The 13,287-nt window shown below is 46.1% G+C and overlaps 2 protein-coding genes across 5 annotated transcripts; both read left to right on the top strand.

Annotated features, from left to right (window-relative positions):
- Positions 1–2,319: 2,319 nt before the first annotated feature.
- LOC119278963 (telomere-binding protein 1-like) lies at positions 2,320–7,072 on the top strand. 4 transcript variants are annotated; one of them, XM_037560361.1, is made up of 11 exons: positions 2,320–2,460; positions 3,219–3,292; positions 3,613–3,757; positions 3,850–4,651; positions 4,802–4,933; positions 5,087–5,149; positions 5,232–5,311; positions 5,586–5,830; positions 5,990–6,301; positions 6,399–6,462; positions 6,598–7,066. In XM_037560361.1, exons 3-11 carry the CDS (start codon positions 3,677–3,679, stop codon positions 6,772–6,774), a joined length of 1,956 nt encoding a protein of 651 aa, XP_037416258.1. In that variant the 5' UTR covers positions 2,320–2,460; positions 3,219–3,292; positions 3,613–3,676; the 3' UTR covers positions 6,775–7,066. The 4 variants fall into 4 exon arrangements, with proteins under 4 accessions (XP_037416258.1, XP_037416259.1, XP_037416261.1 ...); XM_037560362.1 differs by having other exon boundaries at positions 3,219–3,390; XM_037560364.1 differs by lacking the exon at positions 5,087–5,149 and having other exon boundaries at positions 6,598–7,072.
- Positions 7,073–7,384: 312 nt separating this feature from the next.
- LOC119278962 (pentatricopeptide repeat-containing protein At4g39530-like) lies at positions 7,385–12,927 on the top strand. The gene is made up of 4 exons (XM_037560360.1): positions 7,385–10,454; positions 11,157–11,304; positions 11,586–11,758; positions 12,573–12,927. Exon 1 carries the CDS (start codon positions 7,450–7,452, stop codon positions 9,703–9,705), a length of 2,256 nt encoding a protein of 751 aa, XP_037416257.1. The 5' UTR covers positions 7,385–7,449; the 3' UTR covers positions 9,706–10,454; positions 11,157–11,304; positions 11,586–11,758; positions 12,573–12,927.
- The last annotated feature ends 360 nt before the right edge of the window (positions 12,928–13,287 follow it).

Raw genomic sequence — 13,287 nt, 5'->3', positions numbered from 1 at the left:
TACACTAGCAGTGGCCGAGCTTAGTGGAGACCAACAGGGGCCATGGCCCCCCTTATTTTTTGCATCCATTGAAGAACAAGCTACATCATGAGCCTAATTAGTGTTTAAACTATAAATTAGACCCTCCTTCCCTATTAACTTGGTTCCTTTTGACTAATGGCCCCCTCTTGAATTATTCTCAAGCTCCGCCACTGTACACTAGTGTAAAAAAATACTCTTATATTATGAGAAGGAGGGAGTAACTAACAAACCCTCTGTATACATACGCATATAGTATGAAATACATATATAGGAGTAAAATAGATCCTTGGGGACCTTGGTGCATGCGTGGGCCCACACGGCAGCGTCTCCGAGGGATTACGTGGCACATAGAGATGGTCTAATCCACAAACAAATAAATCCTTATCTCAACAGGGATAGCCTCCCCTACCATGGCATAGCTACTCCATCCACCTCCGATCCTCTCACCGGCCATCATAATCCGTGGGAAAGCATCTCCATCCCCATCATCTTATCCCCATTTGCCATATTTAATAGTGATGCTAAATGTAGCTCAGACCAAAATTTATTATATGCCGGTAGACACAAGATTTAATTCCCAGTGCATGCTTGTTAGAACCAATATCATTAAAAAATGTTTTTTTTGCGGGTAAGAAAAAAAAAATGAAATTTCAGCACGCCCGACCCCTGTCAAAAATATGAGAAAGGAAGAGTTTCTTTCCGAGGGTAGAAGGAAAGATTTGGCAAAGAACTAGCTTGCTCTAGTTTATCACCCACTTTTGCAGCAAAATCGTCGTTGATATTATGACATAAATAGTCAGAGACATATACTGTATTTAATACTCCCTCCGTCTCATAATATATGAGTGTCTTTTTATCCTAGTGTAGTGTCCAAAACGCTCTTATATTATGGGACAAAGGGAGTCCAGCACAAGTATGTGATTCTCAATAAGATGCCTACAAAAAATCAAAAAAACACTTGACCACAGGCACGCACATTCTATATAACTATTTATTCATGGAGAAACCCATACATTATTAGGGAGATAGATTCGTTGCTTGGAAAGCGATGCGCCACCCTTCCTCACCAACAAGGCGCTGTGTGCACTTCCTCAAGTGGAGCACAAGCACAAGAAAGCTGTTGCTTTGCTCAAGAAAATGCATGGACTCAAGAAAAAAAGATGTTATAGCAGCAGATCTGTTTTTTGTGATTGGCTGCTGACCAACTTTTCTGTTGTCAAAACCAAAGCCCGCATTGTGCTCGGCGATTTGTGATCCCTAAGTGCCGCTTTGACACCTAATGCCGTAGATTAATGGCGCTGGATCTTCTTATGCAAACACCGGTTTTGTCTGGCTCGCGTTAGTTAGTTAATGATATGGCTCTGGCAAATCTTGGATCTTAACAGCCTTACAAAACAGGGGTATATATATGATAATGTCTGATCAGCAGAGCGCTTTTGTCCCATGCGCTAATGCGCAAGACAACTTTAAGCAGACCTTTTCTGTTAACAAGTAAAACAAAAATTAAACAAAATTGATCTTAAATATTGCATCATGTGTACTACTCTATACTCCACATACACAGATGAAAAGATGAAAGTAAAAGAAAAGCAAAGTTTCATGGCAAACTGCCCACATTTAGTTACAGTATGGAAAGAATTGGGATTCATGAGTGAGCTAGGCATAGTGCACCAGAGGAGACATACCCATCAGCAGGTTAGGCCTACCATAGGTGGTTATCACACACTGAACAACCAAGCCAACCCCTGGCCTAATTAGCACTGCAGTGCAACAGTCCCCCCCTTTTCATCTTGCTAATTTTATTTAAACATGGAGCCCCACATGCATGCGACACATCATCGCCGTCAGATCTGATCTGAGTGAGCTTAGACTAATCGAAAAAATTACAACCAATTAAAAGGGAGGATAAGGGGAGCCAAATGTAGATCTGGATCATACATACACACAGCACATCACCTCTACAGGCTAGAGTAATTAAGCAAATGGTGGCGCCCACTGAACATACATACAGTAATACATACATACAGTAATACTGTGAAGCAGGAGTTAACAACTGGGTCTGGGTGAGCACGCACTTAACTTGAAAGTAGCACTAATCAGAACCAAAACTTGTTGGAGCAGTTTTAGCAGTTAAAAATGGGAGCTTTTTTGTTACTGCAACTGCTCCTTGCATCTACTGCCCCTGATTCTGAACATTTTGATGCGACCGGAAGGAAAAAGCAGGGGAGCGGTTCGGGCGGGCGGAGCGGAGAACCGGAGGGGGGGATGGGGGAGTGGGTGTGGACGGTGGTGGTATAAAGGAGGAAGGAAGGAACCGGCGAGAGGATAGCCGAGGGTTTAAGCGACAGAGAGACGGAGAGAGAGAAGCAGAGGAAGGGCAGAGGCGGAGAAGGAAGCAGTTCGTTCCGCCGATCCAGGACCAGGACGGAAACCGCAAGGGTATGCATCCATCCATCCATCCATCCATGGCGCCGCCGGAGATCCGGCTAGAGCAGCGGGGAAGCCCCGAGATTTCTGCCGTTTCTCCTCTCTCTTTTTCGCCGGTCGTCTTCTCGCAGCGGGGTTCTTCTTCCCGGATCCTCCCCTGGTCCGGTTGGCGCGGGCCGGGGGGGCGCCGTCCTTCGGGGTTCCGCCAGATTTGGGCGGGCTCGGCGGGATTCGGTTTGTGCCCGGATTCGGCGAGAGCCGGTCGAATTATGCTCCGCGATTTGGTTTTCTGGGGCCCGATTCCCTCCCTCCCGGCCATGGCCGGCGGGCGCTTGCTTCTTAACCCCGCCGGATTCGCTCGGCCCCGTTGTTGCGTGCCGATGCGGGCACACACATCGGTTCTTGCCATTTCAGACTTTTTCCCCCCGAGTTGAATTTCACGGTGTTCTTGGATGTTCCGTGTTCGTCTCTCCGATTCTTCCCAGTCGCCGCAATAGATTGCCGCCGCTCTCCTCAATCGGGACTCTGCTCAGGCTCCCCCTTGTTCGATGCGGCTGGGATTTATGGGGGTTTTCCCGATTCAGAATTCGGTTCTTCGGATGCAGTTTTTTTATTTCTGGATCTGCACAACGACTTGCCTTGCCTTTTGATTCAGAATTTGGCTTCCTTGGTGCGCCTCCGTGCATAATAAACATAATCTTTTTGTTTCAATTCATGGGCAGATTTGTGCTTGCTCTGCCTTTGATTTCTAAGTAGTATTTGTTTTGCAGAAACCGATGAAAAGGATTCCTGGGCAGGTGCTCATAACCAATCTTGGGTGACTCGTTTCAGATGCTCCTTGGAGGTGATCTCACTCCCCTATAAAACCTCCACCGCTTTCTTCCCCTACTATGGCTATGGCTATGGCAACTCCTCCTCCTCCATCAATCCACCCGGCTTCAGGTTGCCCTGCCCTGTTGGCATACATACATACATACACAAAACATGTTATACAGTATTATTATCGCTTTACTGGGATTCGACGAAAGGCGAAATTTGATATTTCCGCTCATTCCAGAATTGTTTGTTAGTCTCTTTGCTCTGGTTGGGGCCAAGCAGTTCCAGCTTTGCTGTTTGAGCAATCATTAGCTGGAATCCTCACTCAATTCGATACGTTTGTTGCAGATAAAGCTTATATATGTGCCCGATTGCCGCCTGCGAAAGCCGTCCTTTGGAGTGAGATCAAGACATGGTGGTGCGGAAGAGGCTGGATTATGGATCTCGCGGCCACCAGGTTCCCGCCATGCCGCGCGTCCCAAGCTCTGCTCGGGTACATACGCATTCGATACCCTGTACTACCTGCCATGAACCCCCGCAATTTGCGTGTTGGATATTATGTATTAACGACCGGTGGTGATTCAGGGGAAACGCTCGGCCAGGAGGAAGAAAGACGAGATGTCCCCGTTTGATTTGCTCGCGACCGTCGCAGGAACCCTGTTAGTGGATCATGAGAATTCATCTAATGCTCCTGGCATCAATGCAGCAGCAGCTTTGACCTATGCCAGAAAAAGGAAATCAGTTAAAGCTGAAAAGTGTGATGATGTTCCGCCGCTCAAAAGCATGGCCGTGGAGAACTGTATAGCGGGTTCTGGTGGTGTGTGTGCCTCTCCTAGGCAACCTAACATCTGCTTGGCAGAAAACTCGTCGACACGAAATGGTACTGACCCAGTATTAGAGTCACTAACCGTGAAACCAAACATGTTGGTTAGGGACTCGGTGTTTAGTTGTACAAAGTCATGTAACCGTGCCCATGGTGTTGGCGGAATTCCAGAGTGTGGATCTTCACGGTCGCTAGAGGCTACTAATCAAGTGCAGGTGCAGCGACCTCTGGACGGTGACACCACAGCCTTGTACAGTTTGGTTAGCTCTGTGGATTTGGATGGCAGGCCTCCTGCATTGGTTAGCTCTGACAGTAGCTCAGGAGTGCCTTTGTGCATCCATGACAAGGACCGCAACACCTCCCACTTGTGCCATGCTGAAGCGAGGCATGCTGCAGATAGAGATGATGACGAAAATTCTTCCGGGTGCACTCATCCATGCACCGCCGGAAATAATAAAAGCTATATGCCACAGTATGCAGGCAATAGCAGGATAAGGAAAATGTTCGCCTCCAAGATAAGGAAGGCAGCTCGTAATAAGATGTGTGGAGAGATGTCCAATAAAGGTATGGCAATCCTCATCACAAAGTTAACCTTTCGCTTCTCCACAGGCTTCGTAGTTGCCACATTTTTCCACCACCATTATTATGGGACTAACTAAATATCACAGGAATTGGACTAAATACGGGCTATTGTTTTTTTTTTTGTTCAACTAGGTAGCAAGCTAAATTTATGTGGAAAAAAGATATCCACCACACGCCAAAGAGTACAAAGAGCAATGTTCAAGAGACAAAAGCCAGTGCGCCGTCATTTTACACCATCTTCTGCTAAAGGGATTCTAACTGAAGGTATGCTGCGTCACCAATTCACGTTTACCTCGTACGGTGATACGATTGGTACATTGCACAGAGTCATTGAAACTTGCCTTCTATATGCCATCTGATAGCCTCAATCCTTATTTTGGTATACTTCCTAAAAGAAAATGCCGCTTGCCATTTCAGCTAGCGGGGCATCATTTTCTGTGGAAGGTCAAAATCCATTATGTGGATCTGAGGACTACAATGGTATATTTTGGATATAATAGATTCATTACATACTTCGTCAGCAAGAGAGAGCTTATCATATATCTATTTTCTCCTTTTCCAGTTAAGCTAAGGATCAAGTCATTCACCATCCCGGAACTGTTCATCGAGATCCCTGAAAATGCAACAGTTGGTTCATTGAAGGTAAATGCTATACCGGCTTCTAGAAGTAAACTGGTTGGTGGTATTGCATTGCGAACTGTGATTGGTGAAATCTGCAACAGTTCTTCTTTGAACTCTGTTTTGTACTCTGTTCTACATAGTTCTGTACATAATTAAGGAATGCACAAGTTACTTTCTGTAATTGCTGAGTCGATTTCTAAATTTAAGCAACAGAACAAATTCATTACACAGTGAAATTCGTCCCCTCATGACAGTTTTAATTGTTCCCCGTTAATATTCTTCACTTTCTCTACAGAGAACTGTAATGGACGTTGTTACTAGTATAATTGAAAGTGGCCTCCGGGTCGGTGTGCTTCTCCAAGGAAAGAGTATTCAAGATGACAACAAGACACTTCGTCAAGCTAGAATTTGCCACGGAGAAAATCTAGAAAACATAGACTTCACACTGGAATGTGAAGCTGGGCAAAACTCTTCCCCCGGGGTCAGAATACCAGAGGAAATGGATTTTCATGGTGCAGATGCCATGAAACCATTAGCCATGTAAGGCATAATGAAGTTGTTTCTTGTGTCTTTATATGCTAGTTTTGGTTTAGGAAGACAATTGTCAAGATGCATCTGACAGTTTCTATATTATGTACGCTCTGGAGCATAAACCAAATCTGAAGACCATTGATTGGTGTGGTATTCCATGGTTTGCAGGGTGAAGTGTGAAGAGCCTTTTTCTGAGGCCAAGGCCGGTTATAACAGCCAGCAGCGCGTGCAGGCTTCTCCACACCGTGTTCAGAGCGAGCATGGTTCTGTTCATTCCCTTTTCGAAACGACCGCTCACGAAGCATCTGCTAGCTCACAAGCCATTGTTCCGGTTGCGTCTCCAAGCTCAGAGGCTCTAGCCATTGTGCCTGTTTGCAAGTCGAAGCGGCCGGCTATTGGGCAAAGGCGCATAAGGAGGCCCTTCTCCTTGCCTGAGGTGGAGGCGCTAGTGGAAGCCGTCGAACAGCTTGGAACAGGAAGGTTCGTGCCCAAATGTTTTCTCTCTATTGAGTATTGACACAAGGTCATTGCCGCAAACATGTTCTCATATGTCGGCCCCTTGGTCTGCTTTGTTCAGGTGGAGGGACGTTAAAATGCTCGCGTTCGACAATACTGATCATAGGACCTATGTCGATCTCAAGGTAATTCAGTAACCACAGCCTAAAAACGGCTGCTATTGCATTGCATTGCTTTTTTTTAAAAAAAATTCTTTCTGTTTAACATAGATTGTGAACAATTAGGATTTTTAAATGTGCTAAAATGTGTGAATGAACCAGGACAAGTGGAAGACCCTGGTGCACACGGCGAGCATATCCCCGCAGCAGAGGCGGGGCGAGCCGGTGCCGCAGGGGCTGCTCGACCGCGTGCTGGCGGCGCAGGCCTACTGGTCCCAGCAGCAGCAGCAGGTGATATCAGGCAAGGCTTCAGGACAGGGCTGCTCCTCCAGCTGCTGAAGGAACACATCTTGCCTTGCCTGCATAGAGAGGAAAAAAACTGATACTCTGTAAAAAAAAATGTTTAAAGGAGGTTGACTAATTTTCTGTATTTATTCCAAAACTCACAGGTCATTTTATTTTCCTCTTCTTCTTCTTCTCTGTTTGCTGCTCAGGCCAGGCGCTCTCTTTCCTCTGTCGGTTAATAAGAGAACCTAAACGCCTGGTCTCGACGGCCCCTTTGTAAATGATTTTATAAACTGTTTGGAATGTTTCAATATTTACCAGATGTTCATATAAAAACAGTTCACAATTCCAATTCTTGCACATTTTCTCATTAAATTAATTATTATCACTGTCTTGCATTGATGCTCTTTTTTCTTGATAGAAATTGTATTATTTTTTTCCTTTGGAAAGATTGGATTATTATTTTTCCTTGAGTGGATGGACTTGGTAATTTCTACTAGTACATTTTCTTAGGAAATGGTAGTTGCTAGTAAAAAACTAAAATTAAGAGGAGTTTTTTTGTGAGAAAAAATGTGTTATACTGTCCCAACTATTTTTTTTGGAGCGAGGGCTATATTTTTGTTGCTGAGGCCAGGCTGAACTAGCTAGCCCAGTAGAGGAGGCCCATTAGCCCAACAACACCCAGCAGTTACCAGTCCTCTGCCCTCTCTCCCGAGCCGGCGGCGGCGCATGGGCGGGAGCCTCGCCCAGCTGCTCCTCTCATGCCTCGCCGGCGACCGCCTCCGCCGCGTCCTCCCGCCGGCGCACGCCGTCGCCGTCGTCTCGGGCCTCCTCCCGGACCTCTTCCTCGCCAACCTCCTCCTACGCGGCTACTCCAAGCTCGGCCGCCTCGGGGACGCCCGCGCCCTGTTCGACGGTATGCCGAGCCGGAACCTCGTCTCCTGGGGCTCCGCCATCTCCATGTACGCGCAGCACGGCCGCGAGGACGACGCGCTCGCCCTCTTCGCCGCCTTCCGGGGCGCCGGCGGCGAGCCGCCCAACGAGTTCCTGCTCGCCAGCGCCCTCAGGGCCTGCGCGCAGTCGAGGGCGGCCCGCTTCGGCGAGCAGGTGCACGGCGTCACCGCCAAGCTCGGCCTGGACGCCAACGTCTTCGTCGGGACCGCGCTGGTCAACCTGTACGCCAAGGCTGGCCGCATCGACGCGGCGATGTCGGTCTTCGACGCCCTCCCGGTGAGGAACCCGGTCACCTGGACCGCGGTGATCACGGGGTACTCTCAGGCTGGGCAGGCCAGGGTTGCATTGGAGCTGTTTGGGAAGATGGGGCTCGACGGCGTCCGGCCCGACCGGTTTGTGCTGGCGAGCGCCGCCAGCGCCTGCTCTGCGCTTGGGTTTGTAGAGGGCGGCAGGCAGATACACGCCTACGCGTACCGGACAGCGGCGGAGTCAGATACGTCGGTGACCAACGCGCTGATCGATCTGTACTGTAAGTGCTCCAGGCTCTCGTTGGCTCGCCGGCTGTTTGATTCCATGGAGAACCGCAATCTTGTGTCGTGGACGACGATGATCGCTGGCTACATGCAGAATTCGCTCGATGCTGAAGCCATGTCCATGTTCTGGCAGCTGAGCCGGGCTGGGTTGCAGCCGGATGTTTTCGCCTGCACAAGCATCTTGAACTCGTGTGGCTCTTCGGCAGCGGTATGGCAAGGAAGGCAGGTACATGCCCACGCCATAAAGGCTGATCTAGAGTCCGATGAATATGTCAAGAATGCTCTGATTGACATGTATGCTAAATGCGAGCATCTAGCAGAAGCGAGAGCAGTATTCGAAGCCTTGGCAGAAGATGATGCGATTTCTTACAATGCAATGATCGAAGGATACGCAAGGCTGGGTGACCTTACAGGAGCAGTCGAAATATTCAGTAAGATGAGATATTGCTCACTAAAGCCAAGCCTACTGACATTTGTTTCGCTGCTTGGGGTGTCGTCGTCTCGGTCAGACCTTGAACTGAGCAAGCAGATTCACAGTCTCATCGTCAAATCAGGAACTTCGTTGGACCTATATGCAGGGAGTGCTCTGATCGATGTCTATTCAAAGTTTTCCCTTGTGGACGATGCCAAAGTTGTGTTCAGCCTGATGCACAACAGGGACATGGTAATCTGGAATGCTATGATTTTTGGCCTTGCGCAGAATGAGCGAGGGGAAGAGGCTGTGAAGCTCTTTACCCAGCTTCGCGTCTCCGGGCTAACACCTAATGAGTTCACGTTTGTTGCACTGGTGACTGTGGCAAGTGCTCTGGCAAGCATGTCTCATGGACAGCAGTTCCATGCCCAGATCATCAAAGAAGGTGCAGACAGTGACCCCCATGTTTCAAATGCTCTCATGGACATGTATGCAAAGTGTGGCTTCATCGAAGAAGGACGGCAGTTGTTTGAGTCAACATCGGGAAAGGACGTCATCTGTTGGAACTCGATGATTTCGACATATGCGCAGCACGGTCATGCCGAGGAAGCTCTTCGTGTTTTTGGGATGATGGGAGGGGCTGGAGTAGAGCCGAACTATGTGACATTTGTCGCTGTGTTGTCAGCATGTGCTCATGGAGGCCTTGTGGATGAAGGCTTACAGTATTTTAACTCCATGAACACCAAATACACGGTTGAACCGGGCACCGAGCACTATGCTTCTGTGGTCAACCTTTTTGGTCGTGCAGGCAAACTGCATGCTGCCAAGGAGTTTATCGAAAGGATGCCGATTGAACCAGCTGCGGTTGTTTGGAGGAGCTTGCTGAGTGCCTGCCATCTGTTTGGTAATGTTGAAATCGGGACGTATGCCGCTGAAATGGCACTCTTGGCGGATCCTATGGACAGTGGCCCCTCTGTTCTTATGTCGAATATTTATGCCTCTAAAGGACTGTGGTCTGATGCACAGAAGTTGAGACAGGGGATGGACTGTGCTGGCGTTGTGAAGGAAGCAGGATATAGCTGGTGAAGGAGAGGACGAGAACACACAGAGGCAGAAGTGATACAACAGCTTGTCCAATGACTATCTGGCTAGGTACTACTTACTGAAAGAGACCAGAGTTGGAATGACTTGATCAGGTCAAATGCAAAATTTCCGACCGCGCATGTTCACTGTGGGCTTGACAAATGCACCCAGGCACTGCACATAGCCATGCTTAACTCTGATTTGAAGGTTCAGTGTTGTTAGCTACTCATGAGGTAACAAGAATACAATATTTTCCTTGCAGTAATTTGAACCTTCTTGTTTCTAAGAGAAAAAGGGAAACTTGAATCTTCTGTACAGGAAAATGATTTTTCATTGGATAATATTAACTACTGCTTAACTAGCCAATAATACTGGAACATTAGCGTGCTCTGATTCAGGTGAACTTGTTCCTGAAAAAGTGTATTAGAAGTTGCTATTTATCTATCTAATAAGATAAAGGCGCACTGGAGGGTACCACATGGTCTTTTTTCTACTAGACTGCGGCTCCAGCGAGGTCGAGTGCCACGTCGTCTGAGCCAGCATGCTCACAGAGTTCATCCTTGATGGCGATGGCTGGATGGACTTTGGCGATGTCAGCCTCGTCGACGGCTACTACATGCCCCTGCCATGTCGATCACAATAAGCGCTGCCCCCTGTGAGCTCTGCTCCAGTTACGAGGACACCATCTCCACGTTCGCTTGCAACCACACCAACTACAGCATGACCTTCTGCCCACATTCCAATCCAAACAGGTACTTTCTTAAATAATTTCGTGACAAGTAGAGTCCTTCATCATCATGCTGTAAATCTCAATCAACTCAACGGGTATCTTTTCTGAGCTAGACACACAAAAAAGAGAGAATTTGATTTGGAATGTAAAATGGGGAAGGAGAGGGGAAGAGAGAAAATTAGTTTTCAGCAAAGAAAATAATCTTTGATTGAGTTGCTCTTTCTTGGATCTCCGCCTTGTATGTTGGTCTTGACTAGAAAGCCGCAGTTGTATAATTGGAATCTGGAAAAGCAAGACCACATCATAGAAGTGCTCATGATCATGCGTTTGTTGGTCTAACTCGTCATTTGAGGGCAGTGACAATCGATAAAAAAAAAAATACTCTTTTGTGTTAGACTTCACCTATATTGCCACAACATAACACTGAAACTGTGGTGCATATGGAGATTTTGCTTGAGGTTCAGTATATTGCTGGCATGTATTCTTGGCTGTACTGACGATAGAAGCTGCTCGCAGATTATGTAATATGATAAGCCCCTCAGCAGCGTAGCAAGGTGAAAAAAAAAACACCACATGTTGTTTCTGGAATTGTTGTACAGTTTGCTGTATTTTTTTACCTGTTCATGATCTGTTAGCAGACCTGTCCTGCAATTTTTGTGTGTTCATACCTGCTATCCATTCGACAGTCAGTGTGGTTATACTGTATATTTACGTACCACTGCAGGAAAAGCGAGGAGAAACTTGCAGAAAAAGTGAAGAATAGATTGAACATTTATGTTCAGTGAAACAGAAAGGAATTTCTTTTTGTGGGTGAAACAAAAAGGAATCTATCCAGCTTGCTGCGGCTGAGTTGTGTAAATTTTCTAATGCAGGTCTGCATCCATGACAATCCTTTCATCACACTTTTACGTGTTTCTTTCTCTCAGCTGCAACTGCTGTGCCAATTTTTTCCTCAAAAAAAAAAAGAAATAGAAATTGACTGCCTTCGGATGCCTTATCTGCTTTTACTCCAACCCAGTAGCTCTGTTTGACCCTTTTGTCACTGTGTATTCCCCATATGAATCAAACTTTGAGATTTCCCTCTTTCTTTCTTTATGTTCATAACCCTCACTTTGGTTGACTCTTTTTTTCTTCTGATTTTGTATACCTGAAGCATATGGGGATTGATATGCTGAGTACGAGTGGTTACATGTATTCAGACAACTGGACAAGGAGCATGGAAAGAAAGCTATAATTTTCGGTCTTCTGCCTATAGCTGAATGGTTCAGAAGCAAAGTCCATTTTGTGCCATCTGTAGCTGCCCTGGGGTCTGCCCTTTTGGCTGCAGTGAGTTCTTTCACTCTTCTTGGATTGGCATCTGTAGCTATTTCTTGGGTGGTCACTTGGTAATTACAAGTTAACCTCGCCTTGTACTGCATTATCTGTTAATTGTATACATAGTATTTTGCTCTGTTCGGGTTAATTACTCATACAGTAGATGCATTTCTAGCGAGTTAGTTTATGCAGCAGCTGTGACCTATGCTCCCAACTCCCTATGGTAATCTACTGTGGTTCCTTGGCTGGTGTTCCAAAACTATGTGGTGTGCTTATATATACTGTCGCTTTTCTGTTCTTTTTTTTTTACCAGCAACTGTAGTTTTTAGCTATCAATTAAAAGTCACTAAACTTAGACATTATGATAAGACATCAGTTTTCATGAAAGAAATGAAAACGCATCAGCCGTCTTTAGTAGCGTAACTTAAATGGGGCGTTTAGACAAGCCTTAACTCCAAACGTTAATATTTTCTATAACTGCCGTGTGAATGTCAACAAGCTTTTCCTATATATATGAACCATGGAGCATTTGATGGTCATACACTCGTCAGTCCCACATTACCTCCGTCCTCAGCAATGATGGCCAAGTATATGAGGAACAGTGTCCAAGGGTTTGTGATACTTTGTGTAATTCTAGTGGTGTGTTTTGCCCATCTTGGATACACATATGGTAATTAACAAATGAAAGTTCGTTTTGTTATTGACTGTATCGGGTTTTCTTAACCAGAAAACAAAATTCTAGGTGCACATATATATGCTATACACCTTTTTTCTTTTGTAAGTTGAGAGGATAAAGTCTTTTAATTCCTTCTCTTATGCATGCTAGGTGAAGGCATAAGCAACAAGGAGATCAACAGGAAGATGAAAGTAAGCCACGTAGTCCGACCCCCTTGTTACAAGGACGTGCACCAGGTCCTAGGCCAGCCATTCTGCTGTCAAAAGGATAAGCTGTGCTGGCAAAATCTCGGAGAATGCTTCATAAACTGCCCGTGCAAGATTAACTGCCTGCCATCAGTAGCAACACAGCACCACATCATACCAACATCTAAACGCGCATAGACTGTATTAATCCTATGTTCTTGCTAATAATGAAACTAAAATTGTAAGCCGGTACATCACTTTATGTTGATGTCATGCAAACTGACAAAGAAACCTACACCATCATGTCATGAGTACTTCTATAAAAGATGCCTGTGAGATTGTACCTTTGCAGTTTGGCACTGCCGGAGCGCAATCTAGACAACAATGTGTCTAAGAATGAAGGCAATAAAGAATGAAAGTACTAATTATGCTGTGCATCCTAAAATTGCGGTTAAGCATTTCAACAATGAAAAATTAGCGAGGCCCTCAAAATATGCCATATTGGTCCTGCTGGCATGAGACATATATACTTCCATCAATTGAAGGCATAGATGGTGCTATTGGATCTTAAAAGGATAGAAAAATCTTTCTTTTGACAGGAACATATCTCTTGCGTGTTGTTCTTATCTGGTGCCTCCTATAGATCACAATAATTATACCAGTCGCCGGCTTCATCGACA

Source organism: Triticum dicoccoides, chromosome 3B (assembly GCF_002162155.2).
Source record: "Triticum dicoccoides isolate Atlit2015 ecotype Zavitan chromosome 3B, WEW_v2.0, whole genome shotgun sequence".
NCBI classification, from domain to species: domain Eukaryota; kingdom Viridiplantae; phylum Streptophyta; class Magnoliopsida; order Poales; family Poaceae; genus Triticum; species Triticum dicoccoides.
This window is presented reverse-complemented; position numbering and strand designations above follow the sequence as displayed.

What these genes read in the sequence shown, in the direction of transcription:
- LOC119278963 (XM_037560361.1), top strand. Translation starts at nt 3,677, where the DNA reads ATGGTGGTGCGGAAGAGGCTGGATTATGGATCTCGCGGCCACCAGGTT. An exon ending in TAAAGGGATTCTAACTGAAG is followed by an intron (nt 4,934 to 5,086) that starts GTATGCTGCGTC and finishes TTGCCATTTCAG; the next exon opens with CTAGCGGGGCATCATTTTCT. An exon ending in TGGATCTGAGGACTACAATG is followed by an intron (nt 5,150 to 5,231) that starts GTATATTTTGGA and finishes CTCCTTTTCCAG; the next exon opens with TTAAGCTAAGGATCAAGTCA.
- LOC119278962 (XM_037560360.1), top strand. Translation starts at nt 7,450, where the DNA reads ATGGGCGGGAGCCTCGCCCAGCTGCTCCTCTCATGCCTCGCCGGCGAC.